This window comes from Nilaparvata lugens, chromosome 12 (assembly GCF_014356525.2).
Source record: "Nilaparvata lugens isolate BPH chromosome 12, ASM1435652v1, whole genome shotgun sequence".
In the NCBI taxonomy this organism is placed as follows: Eukaryota; Metazoa; Arthropoda; class Insecta; order Hemiptera; family Delphacidae; genus Nilaparvata; species Nilaparvata lugens.
In genome coordinates this window covers 325,895-349,521 of record NC_052515.1, presented here as the reverse complement: position 1 = coordinate 349,521, position 23,627 = coordinate 325,895, and the positions used below count along the sequence as shown (strand labels likewise).

At 33.7% G+C, this 23,627-nt stretch overlaps 1 protein-coding gene across 2 annotated transcripts in view; it reads left to right on the top strand.

Moving 5' to 3' along the window:
- Positions 1 to 23,627, top strand: part of LOC111064069 — a 106,071-nt gene that overhangs the window by 19,127 nt on the left and 63,317 nt on the right. For both annotated transcript variants that reach the window (XM_039438590.1, XM_039438591.1), the window contains exons 5-9: positions 1,296 to 1,338; positions 6,256 to 6,411; positions 9,126 to 9,324; positions 15,534 to 15,732; positions 18,282 to 18,366. In XM_039438590.1, coding sequence (XP_039294524.1) covers positions 1,296 to 1,338; positions 6,256 to 6,411; positions 9,126 to 9,324; positions 15,534 to 15,732; positions 18,282 to 18,366 — 682 coding nt within the window. The remainder of the gene's footprint in view (positions 1 to 1,295; positions 1,339 to 6,255; positions 6,412 to 9,125; positions 9,325 to 15,533; positions 15,733 to 18,281; positions 18,367 to 23,627) is intronic.

The window sequence follows — 23,627 nt, the reverse complement described above, 5'->3', positions numbered from 1 at the left end:
ATAGATAATTACTATAGTGAGGCTCACATCATAATGGCAGTAGAGAGAGAGAGAGAGCAGAACAAAGTTGCCGATCCTCTGTCTTGTCAATGCCTCCTATACACGGTAGCTGATACAGGTTTATTGATGTAATATTAACTGTTCATTCTCGTTTGAAATAATCAATTATATTCTATTGAGCAAGTAATTTTTCAATAATGAATTTTCATAATTAAGATGAAATATTTTGTTAATCAATTACTAATATTTCATTGTTGAAAGACGATCTGGCAACAGAGCAAAGCGAGAAGGAGATAGCACTATCCGCTTTGTTGAATAATAGACTCGGATAACAATAGCATTGCTAATCAAACACTGCCATTATAACGTGGACGTCACTTTAGTGACTTATTAATAACTACCATTCAAAAAGATAGCATTAGAAGATATCCCATGGTATTGGGCGTTTATGGTCCAATATTCAATGGGCCCGTTCTGTGTACATGGAATGTGGTAAATTGTCCGATTCACAATTCACCAGGTAAAAAGTTGCACGTTCCATGGGAGGAATTTTGACAGATTCTGTTCCAGAATCCTGTTCCAGCTCCAACTTTCTGCCCCACGGTCGAAGTGTGGTAAATTGTCCGACCTGGTACAGTTCCAACAGGTTCCAACTATCTGAGCTCTCATTGGTCGATCATTGTAGTCTGCTTGCTTCTCTGCGCATGCGCAGATAGTTTGTTCACCATAGCATAGCATAGAATACATAACCAACAATATAATGTTTGATAACCATTCATTAAATGAATTTTTCTCGATAGAAAATTTGAGAGTAATGGAATAAAAGAAATTTACACTTTTCTAGACGGTAGGTTTCTAAAACAGCCTTTCTTCATTCACGCAGCTAGTAAACGACACATTCTAGTGTAAATGAACTCTATATGTGCGCGCCAAAAGCTTGAACCAACGATTTTGAAATGGCGTTCCATGGGAACATTTTGCACTAGTCACGTGATTGAACAATTTACGATTGGAACTGGAACAGTTTACTGTACACAGAACGTACACAATGTTGACTCAAGCCAGTCCTAGTAGTGGTTATTTCACGTAATGCTATGTGACGCTGGTAGTCTCTCATACTGAGCCGTTCTTACACTCTCAACCGGCCAAAACAGTAATAATTGACAGAAGTTTGCTTCAGCTAACAAAAAATCAGCTTAAAATTTGAAACACAAACGACTCATATACCATGGGATATCATCTTATGCTATCTTCTCCTATGTTATCACTTCTTATGTATTTGATTTATGTTCCAGAGTCCTACAAAATTGAAAAAGACGATGCGGTTTCTATCCCTAAGTAAGTAAGATTACTTACTTACATTCATATTTAGAAGGCTGTAATGTTTGAAAGTTTTCATTTGATTTTGTGGAAAAGATAAAATAGAAATGCAGTTATAGAAACAACCAATTTTTATGACCAATTGATAAATCTTAACTGTTTTGGGTATTCCTTTGCTACATCAAAAAATAGTTTTATTAAACACAAATAAACAATATAAATAACAATACAATCAACAGATGGAATAAATTGGAAATTCAATTTGTTCAAAAAATGCTAATTAATGAATAATTATTGTTATTGAACGAAAATCCAAATTAAATGCTGTAAATCACCACGAATACTTTTGCTACTGCAAATATTGACAACAGGGTAAACAGCTAGATGGAAATTGCAGGGCTTACAAATAATTTTTGTATAGTGGCGCTCATCGGATTCCCATCTAGCTGTTTACCCTGTTGTCAGTATTTGCAGTAGCAGAAGTATTCGGGGTGATTTACAGCATTTAATTGAGATTTTTGTGTTTAATAATAATTATGCATACAATCAAAACAAAAATGTCTAATAAGAATACAAAAAATAGGCTTCTTAGTGAGGTGTACTGAAATGAATGAATAAAAAGAGGAATAATACTTTGCCAACTATGGTTTCCCATGTAATAGGCTAGCGAAGGGTATAAAAGTAAGGAACGAAGATTAAGAGGAGTGAAAAGGGAAGAATGGGAGAGGGAGAAGAGAAGAAAACAGAGGAAAAAAGGAAGACAAAAAAATTCTAGCAAGAGGACCACTTAGCTCTAAAGCCTGGTTTTGACTAATAGATTTAGTGATCGAGTAACTGGCATACTAACTCTACCGAGCTAAATCTACTCTACTCACTTGGTCGAGTAACTGTTCCCACTACAATTGAGAATAGTAGGCAAAGTGTGTTGTCTAGTGAATAGAACTATCCTTAAAATGTCAATAATTTTTAAAGGATTAACTCTCAATTAATTTAAGTTAAATTTTAACCGTGATTTCACGAGAACCCTTTGGCCTTTTTGATGAGACAGCTTCTCTGATTGATTCTCGTAGAATTAATCACGATTTAAATTTAACAGTCGTACGTGCAACCGGCACTTAAAACACTAATTGAAACTTTAATAAATTAATAATTTTTAATAAATTAATACTTTTTAATAAACAACAAATACTTCTTAAACTTGATAGCCTACGACACGACCCTACTCTACTACAGGTAGCTCGAGACTGTTTTCATTAGCATAGTAGTGGTAGAGTAGAGTGAGAAGCAGTGGTGTGTGAAGGCAAGTAGTAGAGTGCTATCCCACTCTAATAAAAACTAGTACTCTGCCATGACTCAACTCTACCATGAACGTTTACATTGAGAGAGTTCACAAGATAGTTAGTACTCGCCCAAGAACTCTACCACCAACTCTACTATTGAAAACCAGGCTGACAAAGATTGTAATGAATTTTATAATGCATTTTTTCGTGAACTGCGGGTTGCATAAACAGCCCCTTAACGGAGCAATGATCTTCAATGTAATAACTACAATGGCTTACTTTAATCACTTTAAACTGTCACCATGTGAAGCGTTCATGCTACTGAGAAAATGATAGTTAGGACCTCTGACAGTATTATTTTATATTATGCTAGCAGGTGACCCGTGCCTCGCAAGGGTCTATTTCAGAACTTGACCGAGTGAAATCTTGAAGAGTTTGAAGTAAGCCTAGAACCATCTTCGTTTAAGGCTGTGCAAAGGCTAAAAATAAACTTTCTACTGGTGATATTTTTCAAAGTTTTTCGAAATGTATATCATCAAACTATAAAAATGGAAAAGTTTTCTCAGGAAAACATTTTTTTCCCGATCATCACTTTTTGAGATATGAGCGCCTGAAGTTTAAAATTTTGGAACAGAACATTTCAAATTGGGTGAGAGTTCAATCCATGAGATTCAGAGGATAAATTCTTCACGGTATTGTTGATTGAATGAAACAAAAATCTTTTGAAAATATCAATTTTTGAGAAAGTTATTCAATTACCCAAAAATAACTCAACTAAAAGTTATTTCTGGTCATTTTTAGTAGATTGAATAACTTTCTCAGAAATTTATATCTTCAGAAAATTTTTGTTTTATTTTATCAAAATTACAATGATTTTTTATCCTCTAAATTTCATGGATTTATCTCTTACCGAATTTGGAATGTTGTCCCAAAAATGTAAATTTTAGGCGCTCATATCTCGAAAAGTAATCATTGGAAGAAAATGTTTCCCTGAGAAAACTATTTCATTTTGATACCTTGATGATATACGAATCGAAGAGCTTTGAAAAATTCCATCAGTAGAAAGTTTATTTTTATGCTTTGCATGGCCTTAATTGAGAATCTACATGCAAAATTTCAGTCCAGTAGTTTAGATGTGATGATGCGTCAAACATTATCTTCCCATCCCGTATAATATGTATAGGCCAGTTCTCTCCTTTATCAAGCTGCGTACACATATTCGCGCTTCCAACCCGCACCGAGCACGCTCCTCCCTCGTACCGCCCTCGTACCACCATCGAACCACAGTCGCTCCGCCCACGCACTCATCATGAACGTTACGGAAGATGTTAGATCTTCTCGCGTTCCCCGGTCGAACCACTGTTGCTCCCCGGTCGATCATCAATCGCTCTGCTGGAGTGACGTTCGGTTGCGGAGCAGAGCGAAAGTCTGTACGCACCTTTACAGTATTGATAAGTTCTTCAACTTGGTACTAACATTATAATAGAGTTTCCGAACCCAAATTTTGTTTAGAAACCTTCCCCAACCTGACAAAATTGGACTGGCTATTAATTTAGTTACCTATTCCAACCATCTGTCTCTCTAGTTAGATTATAGTTCTTTATTAACATATGACTGTTTTCATTAGCATAGTAGTGGTAGAGTGGAGTGAGAAGCGGTGGTGAGAGAAGACAAGTGGTAGAGTGCTATCCCACTCTAGCTAGTACTCTGCCATGACTCTACTCTACCATGAACGTTCACATTGGTAGAGATCACAAGATAGTTTATACTTGCCCAGGGAACTCTACCACTGACTCTTTTAATGGGAACCAGGCTAAAGGCTGTGCATAGGCTAGAAATAAACTTTTCACTCGTGGTATTTTTCAAAGTTTTTCGATTTGTATATCATCAAATATACAATAATATTTTCGCCACACTGCACAGAAAGCAGCTGTTTTCCAGTCCCTACGTAGATCTGAAAGACCTTGTTTGCAGACGACGTCAGAAAAGGGTTTCTTTTCCGGTCTAGGCCAGAAAGTTGTCTCTTTCCAGCCGCTCATGGAAGTAGTTAATAAGTCATCCGCTAGATCGGGCGAGTGTCCCCTTTCATCATCAGCTGAAGTCGCCATGATTTCAGTTCCAGTTTCGAATCAAACTAATTCGCTTCGCAACCAGTTTTATTAAATTATTTATTGTTGATTAGTGCATTCCGAATTTTCAAAAATGCTTGAAGATGACTGTGGTATTCCAAGTGAAATTTTGAAAGAATCTGAAATCCTGACTGCAAATCTTCTACCACTAAAATCAAGAGATAGGTACGATAGCTTAACGAGCATTCTTTATTTTGTATTCTTTATTTATTTTGTCAGCAATACCTGTAGTGTGGCCTACTCGGCCTACGGCCTCGGACTTGAAAACCGATTTCGAGCTGGAAAAATCTAATTTTCTGCTCTAGGTGCGAAATATACTATTTCTCAAGAAAACAATTTTTCCCGATCATTACGTTTTGAGATATGAGCGCCTAAAGTTTGAATTTTTGGGACAGAACATTTCAAATTCGGTAAGATATAAATCCATGAGATTCCGAGGATGGATTCTTCATGGTATTGTTGATCTGGTGAAACGAAAATTTTCTGAAAATATCAATTTAGCAAAAATAACTCAACTAAAGGTTATTATTGTGGATTTAATAACTATCTTTAAAATTGATATTTTAAGAAAATTTTTGTTCCACTAGATCAACTATACCATGAAGAATCTATTCTCTAAATCTCTTGGATTTATCTCTTACTTAATTTTTGAATTGTTCTGTCCTAAAAATTTAATCTTTAGGCGCTCATATCTCAAAAGGTAATGATCAGAAAAAAATGTTTTCCCGAGAAAACGTTTTCATTTTGATAGCTTGATGATATACAAATCGGAAAACTTTGGAAAATATCACGAGTAGGAAGTTTATTTTTAGCCTTTGCACAGCCTTAAGTTAGATTCACTTGGAACTATCAGCCTGAAGTGAGTGACATCAATAAATTATCCTCATTTGAATAACGATAAGAGTTTTAAATAAATCTTCACTATAACAGCTTCGTATTCACACTCACATCATAAATTTGGTCTTATCTTAAGGTGCATTTTCATTTGTGCGTAAATTTCCGCAGTCGACGACGTCAAGCATTGTTGACATTCATATTGTCCAAATTTCAAGGTTTCTAAAAAAGCTGATCAGATAATTTTCTTATTATTTGTGTTTATTATTCAATAATAAAAACATTTCTGATAATATCAACATACTTCCAATTGGGAATATAAAAAAGCATAAACTGAAGATCCCGCATTAAAACATATTTGAACATAATATTTTAGGTTATTTAGACAGATTGGAATCTAGCCAATGTGAGATCCTCACCCTGTCGTGGTCGGTGACTGCATTTACGCATAAACGAAAACCCAGCTTATAAGTAATATACTTCCAATACCAGAGGAACCTGTACTTCCAATAACAGCTCCATAGGATCTATGAAACTAAAATTCAATATTATTCATACTTTGAATGGACCATTGCGAAGCACAGGTCACCTGCTAGTTCCCGATGAGAATTTTTTGAATTGAAGCAGACAATAGAAATTCTAAATTTCCTCCTTGATTTTCTGTGATTGAGGTTGAAATTTTCTGTCAACAGCTTTTCGAAGGAGTTTGTCTTCTCAGAGGTCAAGAAAAAAATTAATGAGGAAGGAATGGCAGAGGTCGAGGTTTCTTCTACGGGGGAATCATTCAAAATTGGGTCAAGTTGGAAGAAGGACGCTGACTACAGCCAACTTTCTACTGAAGACATCTAGTGAGAGTTTCTTTGTGCATTTCTTTAACAATATAGATTTGGAAAAACTATAGTGAGGTCCACGTTATAATAGTATTAAATTAGCAATGGTATTGCTATCCTTGTCTGTCATCAAACAAAGCGGATAGCGCTATATCTTTCTTGCTTTGCTCTTCTGCCAGATCGTCTTTCAACAATGTGGACTTAATAATTAATTGAAAAAATATTTAATCTTAATTATGAAAATTCATTATGCTTAGTAAAATATAATTAATTATTCTAAACTAGAATGATCAGTTAATATGACATCAATAAACCTGTATCTTGAAAACTCCTGTATCTTGAAAAAATCAGCGGAAAAAGGAGTGTTGGAAGGCGACGTGTTTCCTGGCTTAAAAATTTGAGGAAGTGGTTTGACTGCCGCAGCAAAGACTTGTTTCGAGCGGCAATGAATAAGAACCGGATTGCTGTGCTGATAGCGAACCTCCGATAGGAGACGCACTAATAGAAGAAGAAGAAACCTGTATCAGCTACCGTCTATAGAAGGTAGCAAGAGGATCAAGGTACAAGAAAGAGGATCGGCAACATTGTTCTGCTATCTTTCTCCACTGCCATTTTAACGTGGACCTCACTATAACCAATCCTAATTTACTAGCTTACCAATGTTAATTAACTAACTGAAAGAACTGCATAATCTTCTGTTAAGGGTAGAGTGAAATCTTTCTAGTTTTAGCACAAGGTTGAGTAAACCCAGATTCTCTCAGAGCATGTTCTATCAATAATTACTGGAAACTAACTAATCGTTTAACTAACTAATTAAAAGAGCTGCATCATCTTCTGTTGGGGATTCAGTGATTTTTCTAGTTTTGACACAAAGTTGAGTTGCCAAGCAAAAGGAACGTTTGGCAATGGGCTCTCCTTTATCAGGTTATCTTGCTAACATATGCATGAACAATTTGGAAAAATCTAGAATAATGTATGATAATAGTCCTCTAAAGAAAAATATCATTTATTGGCACAGATATGTTGATGATATAATATGTATGTATAATAATGAAGATAAAACCCAAGAAGATTTTGAATTATATTTAAATTCAATAGCACCTTCTATAAAATTTACAATGGAAGCTCAAGAACATGAAATAAATTTTCTTGATTTAACGATTAGTATGAAAGATAACATACATGATTTTAGCATTTATAGAAAACCCACACATACAGATTGTATAATTCCTAGAGATTCAAATCATCCTTGGCAACAAAAAATTTCAACTTTCAATTCAATGATATACAGGCTAATAAATATTCCCATGTCAAAAGATAATCACAGAAAAGAGAAGAAAATAATAAAATATATGGCAATAACAAATGGATTCAATACCAAAACTATTGATAGAATGATTTACATACAAAAAGAAAAATTAATACAGAATAGAACTCAAAATAATCAAGGAAATAAGGAATATATTTGTGTTCCATATAACACAATATCCAATAAAGCTATAAGAAAAACCTTTACAAAAAATAAATTAATTCTAGTTTATAGGACAACAAATAATTCATTTGAACTGATAAAAAAAAAATCAAATTTGAATGTAGGCCTACACCAAGATAAGTTTAAAAAATCTGGAACTTAAATGTAGTGATTGCGACAAATTCTATATCGGACAAATGGGTAGAAATTTCCATATCAGGTTTCGAGTACATATCCAAGCACTAAAATCTAGAAATCATACACAAAAGTCGGCATTTGCTGAACACTTGATAGATTCAGGCCATAATTTTACAGATATAAATTCCAATATGAGAATACTAAATTATGGTGATAAAAGTCGAAAACTGAATGTCAAAGAAGAATTTCATATTCATAAAGCAGCAAAATTAAACAGAGATAGAATAATAAACTTAATCCAATTAGACACCAATATAACCCCATTTTTGATAGAATCATGTGGATTTAAACCCAAAATTTACAGTCCTAGTTCATAAAAACATATGAATACACTTACATATGATCAAAATAAGAATCTTCCAGCAGTATTTATTTATTTACTTCATATCACTTGAAAATGGCATGAATGTCTACATGTTGTGATAATATATTTCAAAAGGGTACTGAGTTTTTTATTTTTCTTTATATTTATATTAAAAGTAGCCCTATACAGAAAAGAGATAAATTGAGATTGAATATTCCATAAATCAATTATATTTCTAAAATGTTTGAAATCGATCTGGCAACGTTGGGAAGCTAGGGAGGCTATTTGCTTTGTCGAATGATAGACAAGGATAGCAACACCAATGTTAATTGACTACTGCCATTATAAGGTGGACCTCATCAAAGTGTATAATTGAGTTGTATTTTCCATTGTTTGCATCTTCTAGTTGAATTTTTCCATTGTTTGCATATTCTAGTTGCATTTTTCCATTGTTTGCTTATTCTAGTTGAATTTTTCCATTGTTTGCATATTCTAGTTGAATTTTTCCATTGTTTACATATTCTAGTTGCATTTTTCCATTGTTTGCATATTCTAGTTGAATTTTTCCATTGTTTGCATATTCTAGTTGCATTTTTCCATTGTTTGCATATTCTAGTTGCATTTTTCCATTGTTTGCATATTCTAGTTGCATTTTTCCATTGTTTGCATATTCTAGTTGCATTTTTCCATTGTTTGCATATTCTAGTTGCATTTTTCCATTTTTTGCATATTCTAGTTAAACTTTTCCATTGTTTCCAGTTGTTGGAAGGTTCAGTACTGGAATCCGGCAGCTTTTAGACCAGAGGTTTACAAAATACGGAATATAGCTGTTGAGGGAACAACAGGCCAGCATCACAAGGTTATTGCGAAACTCAGTGATGAGGAATTTGAAAGAAAGTTTACAATAGTTGAAAGAAGCATATGGAATTGTTACCACTACGAGAGAGGAACTTGGAAGGTATAAATGATTACAATATACACTCTTCATCCCCGATGCACAAAAGCCGCTTGAATTTCAACCGTGATTGATTCCAAGAGAAGTCGTCTTCTCTGATTGGTTCTCGTGAAAATAATCACGATTAAAATTTAATTAAATGAGAAGACTAAGAATAGTCGAAAACCACATTATTTATTGAAAGTTAGAAAGATCGTTTTTGGTTGTTACACCATTTGTCAATCTGAGATTCCAGAGGTATCGATATCAGAGATTGACAATGGTGTTACAACCGAAACCGGTCTTTCTAACTTTCAATAAATTGGTGGGTTTTGACAATTTCTTAGTCTTCTTATTCAATATGAATTATTACCACAGTATCAACTTCTCAACTACACAAAAAAAATTGAAATTCAACCTTCTTTAGTGCAACCAGCTCTTTATTATTTTATTCTATATACTTCCAATGATACACAATTATTTTTTTATAAAATTGATGGAAGATCAACATGCACAGCCCAAACTGCCCCTACCCAGAAATTTGATTCATTAAAATAGTCTAGAAAATATTCTTAGTGCTGGCTGCACAAAAGCCAGTAAAATTTTAATCGTGATTAATTCGACGAGAGCCAATTAGAGAAGTAGTATTCTTTTCGAGAAGCCTCCTCTAAACGGTTTTCAAAAGTCGATCATGATTTAAATTCAACCGGCTTTTGTGCAACCAGGCCATGGAATACTTCTATGCGGAGTATTCAATTCTCAGCCAGTCTCAAATTTCCCAAATTCTAGAATAATATATTCTCATATATGCAGTTTTGATATATTAGTTTATGTATCCTTTGATTCATTAACTGTCAAGTTGATCATGATGAATATTTTCAATTTACTTTGAGCATTCTTCGGTAATTTGAGCCATAATTCTAAATTTCTGAATCCTGTTTTTAGCACTTTTTAGCTGGATGAAACGAACGTAGGTATGATTCTTTCCACTTACTAGGTTGCACACTTTTCGGTTCAGCCATCTTGCAGCCATCCCAACAGCTGTTGACATTGTTGTGTGTATTTTCAATGCGAATTTGCTCCACCTGTATTCTTTCTGATTTTTGAATAAATAAGAATGAGAGTCTTTCCTAAGAATTTTCAACTTCAATTAAAATTATTCATGCAATTTTGACAAAATTTATAAATTTCATATAAGAATATTTGAATTAATAAATTATTGAGATTAGAATTTGGAAAATTTAAATTGGTTGATTTATTGACTGAAATAATTCTCATTTATAAATTGATTAGTTGGATTAAAGTATTTATTCATTTAAATAAATTATTGAGTATGAATTTTCAATTGAATTATTAATTTTTCAAATAGATTAAGGTTGTTATTAACAACAAAATTACACAGACAAAAATTTGATGTATTTCAGACATCATTCTACGCATAATTACCCACTTTTCATACTCAATGGTAACTGTAGAGAAAATTTAATGTGAAATATGTGCGCAAAGTTCCTCTGCTGCACTCAAGAAACCATTCCGCACTTCCCTAAGGCTCATGCTCATGCGTGAACGTTTCTTCTGGTGCAGTAGACTATCACTTTGCACACTTGTGGCACAAATAACTGTTTCTACAACCGCTCGTAAAGTTCTTCTTTATGAACTGAAAACTTATCATAAAACAGTTGTTTTGTAAGGAGGGAGCGATAATATACTTTACGCTCGCTTTAAAGAGAAAACAGCTTTAAAAAGCTCGCCAGCTGTTTTCTTCCTTTACGCTCTCTAACCGCAGCGCATGTGCAGTAGGCTACATTTTAAAAAATTCAATTATTCAATAAGTTCATGTCCCTACTTTTTCGCCCCATTTCGAACAGTCATGGTGACAAAGTCTTGTAGAACGTTAGTTCTCACGCTGAAGGCCCCAGGTTCAAATCACGGTCCTACCAAATTTTTTTGCAGATGATTCCAATTGTTTTATCCTATTCTGATAATAAATCATTATGAAATAAATTTCTTATGAATAGATAGAAGAATTGAATTATTGTATCATTTTATTATTATTACATTGATTTATCAAAGTAATTGGATAAATTAAAAAAAAAAACTGTTTCTTGTATTGGAATCCAATACTGCAGTTGAAGGGAAATTTTTGTATGTAACTCGAAGGGAAAGCTTCTTTATTGCTCTCGTCAAAATTACCATGCTCTGCTACACGTTGTGTGGTAATTGTTTTGACTGGAGCGATAAAGTTGCTTTTCACGCTCTTAATACATAAATAACTATTACAGAGCAGATTTTTGAATTTTGATGTTTCAAATATCAAATACAGAATGATTAGACAATATTATTTGTTGAATTTTGTATTCCTGTTCTTACATTGTAGTGATATAGTTGCCGTGCTATGAATTTGGAATTTAGAATTTAGAAGCACACACAATATAACTTAATAAAAGGGATGCTTGATAAACATACCTAGTGCTAGAGAACGGGAATCCAGAAATGACAAGAGAGAAAACTAAACAGAGATAAGATATCAAATATATTGTCACCTCTTACAGTTAAATTCAACAGTTAATAAAACAAAATGAAGTTACATCATGAAAACCGAAAATAAAATTAATCAATTTAGAAAGTTATCTCTGATATAGATAATCCGGTAATAACCTAATCTGTCTGCTTTACATTGAGAACGTTTTAGATTGAATCATAAGAAGCTTAAAGAACTCTAATTTCAGAAAGAAGAATTGAAAATTATCATAGATATTTCTCAGAAGTCAATCATAAATAACAATACATCTTTTAAAAGAAAGATCAACATAAAATTCTTAGAACATTTAGAACACACTTGGAAACTTTTAGAGCAGTATCAAAACATTATCAAATATTAATAATCCCCAATAATATCTACTCTGTATCTTTATATCATGAAAGCAGCGAAGACAAATATTCCTAAAAAATCACATCACGGAATTCTACCTTGGAGAACTATTCAAAATTATGTGATATCAAAACAAATTTAGAAAAGGTTAGGGTCCTTGAAACTTCATTTGATCCTTTACAACTTTAAGACCAAAATTATTTTAAAACATTAATTTATCAATAAGGGACCTTTAAACATTTCATATACCAATTCAACTTTAAGTAGTTCAGTAGATTATAAAATATAAATTTAAAGAAAACTGAAATTCCCAGCTGGATCCTTACAAAGAAAATATGGCCTCACATTTCAATGTAAAGATATAACCGAAAATCTACTATTCAAATGAAATAAAAATTTGTAATCTATTATTTCCCAAGTCCCAGTTCTCAAACCTACGATTTAACAAAAGGAGTCCAATTCAGCACGTTTTAATTGATTAAAAATGGTTTGCACGTTTTACACCCCTCCCTATTTGAAAGTCTATAGTTTACAAAACCCATTCTGTCACATCCGGAGTTCCTGGGACGTTTGTTTAATTTGAAAAAAAGTTGTTACCTCAAAGCTGTTTCTTCAATTTGAATCTAGGCTCGGTGATCGAGCTCTACACGTCCAGATGGACAGGAGACAGCATACCCCAAGCTTCAAGGACTGCCATCGATTCAGAGGCATCTCAGCGGCTTAAAGACGTTCACGAGATTTTCATGGACCAGTAAATAACTGATGGAATCGTACATTGATGAACCCATACTTTGATGGACCCGTACTTTGACCGCTGTTAGAATAAAAAAATAAACTAGGATAAAACAAATTAACTTAACTTCAGTTATATAATAAAATCAACATTATTCAGGTGCTTCCTATAAGAAACTCAAATACAAAAAAAATACTTTAAAATACAAATAGCCATTACTTTTATATCTTGATTTATTTGTAGTCAGGGTCATGCCCTATATGCAAAGAGGTGAGTACATAATTATTATTCCATAATACCAAACTTTAATTCACTAGTTGATTGAACAACTTCTCATAACAAGGTCTTCAGAGTATTGTTGTTAGTTTGTACAGTCAGTTCTCTTACATAAATTACATAATAGTGTAATTAAAAAAATAAATTACATGATAGGTGTTTCCTTAAGAATCAAGAAAGCTTTTCATTAGAATCAGCAGAACAGATAAAATCTATAACACAAAATACTGTCATTTAAATTTAGGTTGATAGCTTCCTCTTCCAAAATAATATGAAATCAAAAATATCTTAATTTCTTCTAATAGGTACTCTAAATTTCTACAAAACATATACCATTTTCTTTCAACCTTTATCAGTTAGAATTACCATTACCATCTTCCATTCAAATCAAAAGGACTATTCTCAATTATTATACTTTAATTACATTACAATAAATACTTTGATGGAAGCTTTCATCGATAATAATTTCTTTAATTATATTACAAATCTATGACGTACCTTTAGTAGCGGTTATAGGAGGAAAATCTCCATTGTGAGGTGACAAATTTGATATCCTCTCTTCTCAATTAAAGCAATTACTGAGGCAAAAAAAACTGAATATGCTACTGGAACAGAAGTTTCCACAGCCAAATACTACCAAGCCTAAAGCTGGCATAAAAGCCATGATTAACAAAAAATTCTGTGACTACATTTTGTACTGCTTACAACAGAGGACAGACACTGAGTGAAGCCACTGTACGGTTGCCTTGTCAAGGACAGCTGTGTACGGCCTCACTAGATAGGAACCTAACCAACGTTAACTGTGATTGGGAGTTACTATTTTCTAGAAAATTTTCCACCAATAGAAAGGAATGGTACAACTACAATTTAAGATACATTCTCCCACCAAGTGACAGCTATTTTCCAGATTCCTAACCAAATAAGGCATGATTGATAATCAATCGAACACAAATTCCTTGCCTTATAAGGTCATGAACTAAGCTGATGCTCCAGGAAAATCGTTGATTTTCTTAGTACCATAACTTCTACACACACACTTACAAAGTCGACACAACACAATGCAGAAAAGCAAACCAGCAAAACAATGTTTCATAACAGGCTGACTTCTCATGATAATTCGCATAATCCTCATCATTCACAATTGGAACAATGAATATTGTTACAATAGTGAGGTGCACATTATAATGACAGTATTTGATTTACATTGGTGTTGCTATCCTTTTCTATCATTCAACAAAGCAGATAGCTTTATGATTTTCTGCCTCCGCAACATCGCCAGATCGTTCTTTGGCAATGTAGAAATATAATTAATCAATTAATCATTTGATTTTAATCACGAAAATTCATCAGAAAATCATTGAAAAATAATATATTTTCCTGGAGAGTGAAATATAATGTATCATTTCAAAAAAGAGTGAACAGTTAATATTACATCAGACATCAGCTATCTTCTTTAGAAGGCAGTGGCAAGGCAGAAAATCGGCGAAGCTGTTTTTCTTTCTTCCTCAACTGTCATTATAACGTGAGACTCACTATACAAGTAGTTCTGTGAACAGTAGACCTCACGCAAGTATTCTCATCCACTAGTACCTGATTGAAACTATAGACCCTATGGAAATACAGCAATAGACTGGCTTCTCCACACATCTGTGTAATCACTTGTCAGCTGATTTATGATGAATAATTCTATAGTCTGATTTTTACTCTAATATTGGCGTATAAAGGAGGCTCCTTTTATTTTATCCTTGAAATGCAAAATTTCCTTTGTATATACGTCGACGCGCAATTAAAAAAGGAACATACCTGTCAAATTTCATGAAAATCTATTATCGCGTTTCGCCGTAAATGCGCAACATATAAACATTTAAACATTCAAACATTCAAACATTCAAACATTCAAACATTCAAACATTCAAACATTCAAACATTCAAACATTCAAACATTCAAACATTCAAACATTCAAACATTCAAACATCAAACATTCAAACATTCAAACATTCAAAATTCAAACATTCAAAATTCAAACATTCAAACTTCAAACATTCAAACATTCAAACATTCAAACATTCAAACATTCAAACATTCAAACATTCAAACATTCAAACATTCAAACATTCAAACATTCAAACATTCAAACATTCAAACATTCAAACATTCAAACATTCAAACATTCAAACATTCAAACATTTAAACATTAAGAGAAATGCCAAACCGTCGACTTGAATCTCAGACCTCACTTCGCTCGGTCAACAAGTTTGTTGAGCATGTCGAGAAATTAATTGATCGATGACTCTGATGTTATAGACTATTTATTTATTTATGATAAACTATACGTTTTTAAATTGTTATAGCATATCACAGATGGCCCCGATGTTCATCTGGTCTTACACGAGATCATAGGCAAAATACCAATTAAGAGCGTCTCATTCTTTCCAAGAAACTTAGGCCGACAAAACATTTACGCCGTGAAATTAACTGGCAGTGGGGAAACCGTGAGGTATACTGATATGAGCTTCTATTATCGTAGCAACTGGACACGTTTGGAAATGGGTAAGCTTTCAATTCATTTATTTATCCATTCATTACTATTTAATTACAAGAAAAAACAACTAAAGCTGCCATATCTGAGTTAATATTGGTCTAATATTAAAACATCAGGCACCAATCGATAGGTAATCAAATTTACTAAAAAAGTTATCCTCGTAATTTTTTTGAAAAACCAACGGTTTCCGAGTTATTCATGAAACAACATTTTAAACGGCCACCATGTTGTTTCAAGAATATTTGAGAAATTATAATATTTTTTTAGCTTTGTCAAGTTGTTATTGACCGAAGCGAAGCTGAGGTCTCAGTTTCGACTCGATCGGCTTTTGTCTGTTGATTTGTTTGTTTGTTTGTACCGCAGTTATTGTCAGATTCGGATGAAATTTGGTATGCAAGTTCTTTGAAACAAGGCGCAGAAACGTATGTGTAACGATTTTTGATAAGGCCTCCAGTTTTAATAAAAATTAAATATTAATTGTGCCGCTCTAAAATGTGCTGTATTGAATGAATGGTATCATTGGAATGCTATCGATAGAGGACAAGATTTATCAGCGGTGAACCTTGAAACGTCTGAGCCGCTCCAAATCATACTGTATTTATTAATTGAAGAAAACTTCTCACTTGATTGCACCCATTTCTTCTTCCCTTTTCAACACGATATTTCCCTGTTTCATAGATGAATAGTTTCTAGACCTACCGAACCGGCCGGTGACATCACAGCTTAGTTAGCTCTTGTTTTCGTTTTAGTATGAGATCGGAAACCGACTTGTGAGCATAAACATTCTGCATAGGCATAACAAGCCGCCATAACATTGAATCCACTTTTCAAGAAAAACATTATTAGCAACCTCCTGTCATTGTCACCAACAAACCCATGTTATTTAGAATCATTTCCGTCTCACTATCGTCTGTGAGACGATTCAAAGTCTAAATTGCCTACTGCATATTCCATTCTTCTGTCAGTTGACCGATTTCTTATAATAATTAATTGTTAGAAAATTTGTAATATTGTAAATATGTGGACGATATGAAGGTACCTCCTTGAGAGACATTTATAAGTCCGGTGTCCCTGGAATCAATGTCTTCAGCACTTTCAATGGAGAAAATAATAGATGACATGGATAAATCTTCACAATATACTGTATTTATGAATTTTAGATATGTTTCTCACCCAGGAACAATGCCCTAGTTCGTAAACACCCTGTATATATAGTTGGTAGGAAAATGATAGGAGAAAGATAGCATATGACGATATCCCATTGTTTGTAGAATTCATTCAAAGTTTGGAAAATTTGTATAAGATTTTAGTGTTCAAGTCGAAATGATACTGTGTCATAATATGATGTTGATTCTGTATCATGTTTGGTGATACTGTATCATACATGGTAATACCACAGAGAAAAATCTGGTGTGGCGCACTCACAAACTTTCCTTGCCGTTATGAAAATTGATCACATGACGCTAGTGTTCCCGCGCATATCAAGTCTACTATTCAAAGATTTGAGCCAGCTGGTGACAGAGCAATAACGCTGGAGACACACATGAGGTCTGCTATCTCTTCATAGTGAATGATTTAATAGAATCAACAATAATTTGCAATTGAATAATCACATTTTCTCGAATTTAAAGCTTATTTTCAATTTTAGGTGAAAATGGTACTGAACATTAACTGTAGAGATTCTCATGCTCAATCTACTCCACTTGATTTTTTTTGTTTCAATTGTATCTGAAGCCTGATAATTGGGAATCTATCTGCATTGATAGGGCGGAGCTCCTGAAATTTTTACAGATATGGGACTCGTGGCAGTTGATAGAGCTTATCGATGACTATTTTAGGTATGAATTTGATCAAAATCGTTGGAGCCGTTTCCGAGAAAATCACGAAAAACCCTGTTTTTGACAACATTTTCGCCATTTTAGCCGCCATATTGAATTGCATTTGATCGAAATTGTTCGTGTCGGATCCTTATAGTGGAAGGACCTTAAGTTCCAAATTTCAAGTCATTCTGTTGATTGGGAGATGAGATATCGTGTACACAGACGCACATACACTCATACACACACACACACACACACACACACACACACACACACACACACACATACAGACCAATACCCAAAAACCAGTTTTTTGGACTCAGGGGACCTTGAAACGTATAGAGATTTAGAAATTGGGGTACCTTAATTTTTTTCGGAAAGCAATACTTTCCTTACCTATGGTGATAGGGCAAGGAAAGTAAAAATATGCTATCTTTAAGCACCATATCTGTGTGTTTTCTCCGAAAATCGCTGTAATTGCGACCACAGCTCTGCTGTAACTCTGTGACTCTGTTTAGTAAGCCTCTGGGAGTCGCTACCGTCCTAGAGAAAAGAATAACCTACTATTAGAATACTAGAATATAGAATACTTGAAGAATATAAATGAATATCTTCTACAGTTAAAGCTCTGTTTAATAAGGCACTTTCAGGAATCAACTTGATCACCCATTATTATCATTGTTTTTTTTAAGGAAAATTTGAGTATACACGAAATTAAACTACATTTTTTCTTGCAGATATAATACCTTACACCAAGACGGAAAAATCTGTATTATTTGTTGAAATTGAATATCAAAAAAAAAACGTTAAGGAGACTAGAAAGTAAGTACCTCTTAACTATTTGATTATGAATAATTGATAGTGAACTATTTTACTGATGAAAGTAAGTTTTTTTGGAGCCAGACCACATTAAGTTCCGGTCGCACAAAAGTTTCTTGAATTTCAATCATGATTAAATACCACGCCAACCGATCAGAAAAAGATTTTTTGTAAAATAAGCTTCTCTGAATGGTTATCGGTGTAATTAATCAGGGTTAGAATTTGACAGGATTCTGTGCAACCGGGTCTGAGCAGTTCAGGCTACTACCCAATCAGCCAATCGGAGAGCTTCCTGCCCTGTCGACTGTTGAAACGCCTGAAAATACGCCTGATATGCTCTGACCCTTGAGGCATTCATTGTATTTTTATGATTATCTTTGAATACGAATAACATTGGAACGGTTTGAAGTATCGATGTACGGTTTTCGAAAAGCGAGTTTTCGCTAATTATCTTGTATCCCACCTGTAAATTGTATCCTACTGGAAATTCTGGCATCACTTGAAATTCTGTATCGAAATCAAGTATCGTGAACACCTTCCCATTGAAAAAAATCTGGTGTGGTACACTCACACAACTTTCCTTGCTCATATTTGAAACTACGATCAGACTTCTGTATATGTGTATGTATAATTGTTTTCAAAGTACTTTTTCTTTGTGTGAATAATTGTGAAATTCGATGATTTTTTAGTTGTCATTTTTTTAAAGTCATCAAAAGTCGCTGCTCTACAGATGAAATATCTCGACTATGTGTTCTTTTTCCTACCTACCTCATGCACGAGAAGGAGGTTACTATAGTTATTTGTGCAACTAGTGCGCAAAGTGACAGTTTGCTGCACCGAATGAAACGTTTACGCCCGAGCCGTAGGCGAGGGCGGAATGGTTTCTTGAGTGCAGCAGAGGAACTTTGCGCACGTATTTCACATTAAGTTTTTCCTACAGTTACCATTGAATATGAAAAGTGGGTAATTATGGGTAAAATTGCCTGAAATGCATCAAATGTTTTTCTGTGTAATTTTATTATTGATAAAAACCTCAATCCTAGAATCCTAAAGTCCTCGTTGTCCTTGGTTATAATATATAATGAATAATAATTAGCGCGTTGTGCTTGGTTGCACCTCTGCTCACTATAGCAGCCACAGCAGTCACTGTTACCAACTTCATTTTGATTTTGCTGCACTGTTGCTCCATATAACCTACTAAGTATTTTGCGTTGCCATGTTGCAAATCTGGAGTGCAGAAAAATTTTCCCCGCACTAGAGCGGAAAAGTGATTCTTTGCGTTCTGTAATCAGTGCAGCAATGGCCACTTTTCAACGTAACTGTAGGAAAAGTCCATTTCCCAATGATGGGGTGGACCCCCCATTGATTTCCCAGAAAGGAGACTCATGCCATTTGATAGAGCTGATAAATAACTATACAGGGTATGAATTTGAAAAAATCGGTCAAGTTATTTTTGAGAAAATTGTGAAAAACATGGTTTTTTAGTAATTATTCGCCATTTTTATCGAGAATATTACGGAGCTCCAGCAATTTTCCCAGGAAAAAAACTCATGTTATTTGATAGGGCTTATGAATAGCTATCCATGGTTTTAATTTGAAGAAAATCGTTAAAGCCGTTTTCGAGAAAACCGTGAAAAACATGGTATTTTAGTCATTATCCGCCATTTTTCTCAAGAATATTACGGAGCTCATGGAATTTTCCCAGAAATGAGACTCATGCCAGTTGATAGGGCTTATAAATAGCTATCCATGGTATAAATTTGAAGGAAATCGTTAGAGCCGTTTTCGAGAGAACCGAGAAAAACATGGATTTTTAGTCATTATCCGCCATTTTTCTCAAGAATATTACGGAGCTCCTGAAATTTTCCCAGAAATGAGACTCATGTCTGTTGATAGGGCTTATAAATAGCTATCCATGATATAGATTTGAAGAAAATCGTTAGAGTCGTTTTCGAGAAAAACGTGAAAAACATGGTTTTTTAGTAATTATCCGCCATTTTTCCGCCATCTTGAATTGGATTTTATTGAATTTCTTATGGTCGGATCCTCATGGTATAAGGACCTCAAGTTTAAAATTTCAAGTAAATCGGTTAATTAGGAATGGAGTTATCGTGTTCACAGACATACACACATACACACACATACACACACACATACACACACACATACACACACACAGACCAACACCCAAAAATCATTTTTTTGGACTCAGGGGACCTTGAAACGTATAGAAAACATGAAATTAGGGTACCTTAATTTTTTTTGGAAAGCAATACTTTCCTTACCTATGGTAATAGGGCAAGGAAAGTAAAAATGGAGAAGAATTAAAAGTAATAGTTTCAAGATGACGAACCAGAATTTCAAAGCGACAGAAAAGTGGTTAATCAATTCGAATAGGATCTCCAATGTAATGGGGTAATTAATATTTGGCATTATGTATAGGTGATTTTTTTGGTAATTTTGGTTATATTAGGTATGGTATTGAGCTAGTATTATAGGGTTGTGAGAATGATCAACTAATTCAAAGTTGACTTAATACAATTAGCTAGACATTATGGTAATGAGCTGGTATTATGGTAACAATTTATGATGGGGGGAAATGGCTTGGCTTGCGAGAGGTTGAATTGATCTCACTCTATAACTCATGAGGAAGGAATTATATTTTAAAAGAATAAACAAAAACAGATTATATTTTGGAGAACTAAGTAATCGATTCAATTAAATTGTAACTCAAAATTAAACTGGAAACTTGAATAAAATAATATTAAGAAAACTTTTTAAACAAACAAGAGAATGATTACAGGATTTTCCTTCAATAAAAAAAAGATGAATAATATATAATAATGAAATTGAAAATATTGGCTACTCACTGAACCTGGTAAATGATTTCTCGGAACAGAGGGGTAGAGCCGGGCTCGATTATCTGCTGTGGATAGTTGCAGGTCCCGTCCTCGTAACCGACTGCCAAGTAGGGTTGCCACCTTTTTTTAGAAAAAATTAAGTACATTGGTAATCAAAGGCCTAAAAAATATAGTACAATAGATTTAAATAAAGTACATGTAATTTTTATCTGTATAATCAAAAAGTCAGCATTCTGTGGCACTCTGATATACTCACAAGAATACACATGATTGAAATGAATATCACTGATTACTATTAGAATCCATTATAATTATTGATAGAATAATTCAATTTATCCAAATAAGAACATGATAGCTTGGAAAGTTATTGATTACATACTGGTACTAGCCGTCAGGCTCGCTTCGCTCGCCATATCCGTCTAGCCAGGGGGCTCCGCCCCCTGAACTCCCGACTGGATCGTCCAAGAATGAGATTAGCAGGCTCGCTTCGCTCGCCTGCATTTTTTATTATGTTAGGACAATCCAGTCGGGGGTCCAGACTAAACGTCTGGCTAAACGGCGAGCGAAGCGAGCCTGACGGCTAGTAATATAATATTCCCAGGATTGAAGTAGCAGTGCCCAATCAATTTTTCCGCGATAAATGCATTTAAATATTCAACTTGGTGCCATCCTAACAAAGTCAACTCAACTTAATGCCAACCTGACAAAATTATTAATTTAGTTGCCAGTTAACAACTGTTTCGAAGAGGTACTCTATCTAGATTATAGTTCTATAGTAACATATGATATGGGAATTTCAATTATAATTAAGAGATTGGGAGAAGAAGAATATACATGCTAAAAGACGAACTTCAGACCCTTAAAAGCAACCCTTGGAGTTGAAATTTTGCCAAAAGATTTCTTAGTGCGCCTCTAAAGGGCCAACTGAACATACCTACCAAATTTGAACGTTTTTGGTCCGGTAGATTTTTAGTTATGCGAGTGAGTGAGTGAGTGAGTGAGTGAGTGAGTGAGTGAGTGAGTGAATGAGTGAGTGAGTGAGTGAGTCAGTCAGTCAGTCAGTCAGCCAGTGAGTGAGTGCCATTTCCCTTTTATGGTATATAGATGACGAAAATAATCATAAATCATTAAAAAGATAAATTAATTTCATTTGTTACAAAGCACACGCTCATATAGAAGAGTTGTTTAATATAGCATTATGAAAAAACATAATTTATTTTATTCAATCCAAAAAGTTTTAGAGTTGGTCTTCTAAATTTAAAATGTAAGTTATACTCCTTGAAAAATGCATAATATTGTTACCTTCAACAATTTAATCAACTCTAAGCTATTGCAAAATAATTTGAGGTACACAAGATTGAGAAATTCAATGCAAAAAATTGTACTCTGGCCAAAGATATGTGTAGTCTACTTCTCAAAATACAATTCTAAACGATTTATTGAAAACATTAAGCACCCTTTATTTATATGAAATATTTTAAAAGAACGACCGTTCTCAGCTTCTTTTAGCCATTTTCAAGTTGAAATTATAAATGAATAAAAAAGTATTGACTAATTCATGTACATTTTAAGACTATCCTCCATATTATGTTCTATTCCTTGGTTTGCATAATTTGATCAAAAATGGGATTATCTAAATCGATTTGAATTATATTTATTAGTTTATGACTATTTAATTTTGCTGTAGTGTAGATATGAAATCTTCTTTTACATTAATTTAATTTACTGCTTTTGCTTCCAACGTTTAAAATCTTCATATTAGCATTCATATCAATATAATTATGGTTTTCTTCTATCAAGTGCTCTATAAGGCTGATTATTGAGTATTATTTTTTTGAATTTAGAGCTTGAATGTGCTCCTGGAAAAAATAAATAAAGGGTGCTTAATGTTTTTAATAACTTTTATAAGTAGCTCATGCAAATAAATTAATTTTGAATGGATATTCAAAATACAATAGATGAATATAATGGAATACAAAATGAGTTCAATAATGAATCTTAAATTTAATAAAAAATCAATTAGTTATTTTTGAAAATATATTTCATATTGCTTTCGGCCATCATCAATAAATAATTTTTAGTGGTGAAGAGTTGCAAAGCATCTTTGCAATCAACATTCAAATTGAAATAAATCATCAATTCATTACCATTTATTATGAGATTCGAAGATGCTTTGCTCCTCTCATCTCTCCACTTATTATTCATCACCGAAAAAAACCATTTCCACAAATGCTGAAGTGGCAGGGATAGAGAGTAAATATGAAACCACTTTATACAAATTCTTGAACTCAAAAGCATCATATGCACTGGAAAAATGTAGCCAATATTTAGTTAAAATCTGACAGTCTCCGCCACTCTACTAACCTGAAATGTTTTAATTTCCTCGTAATTTATTATATAGAA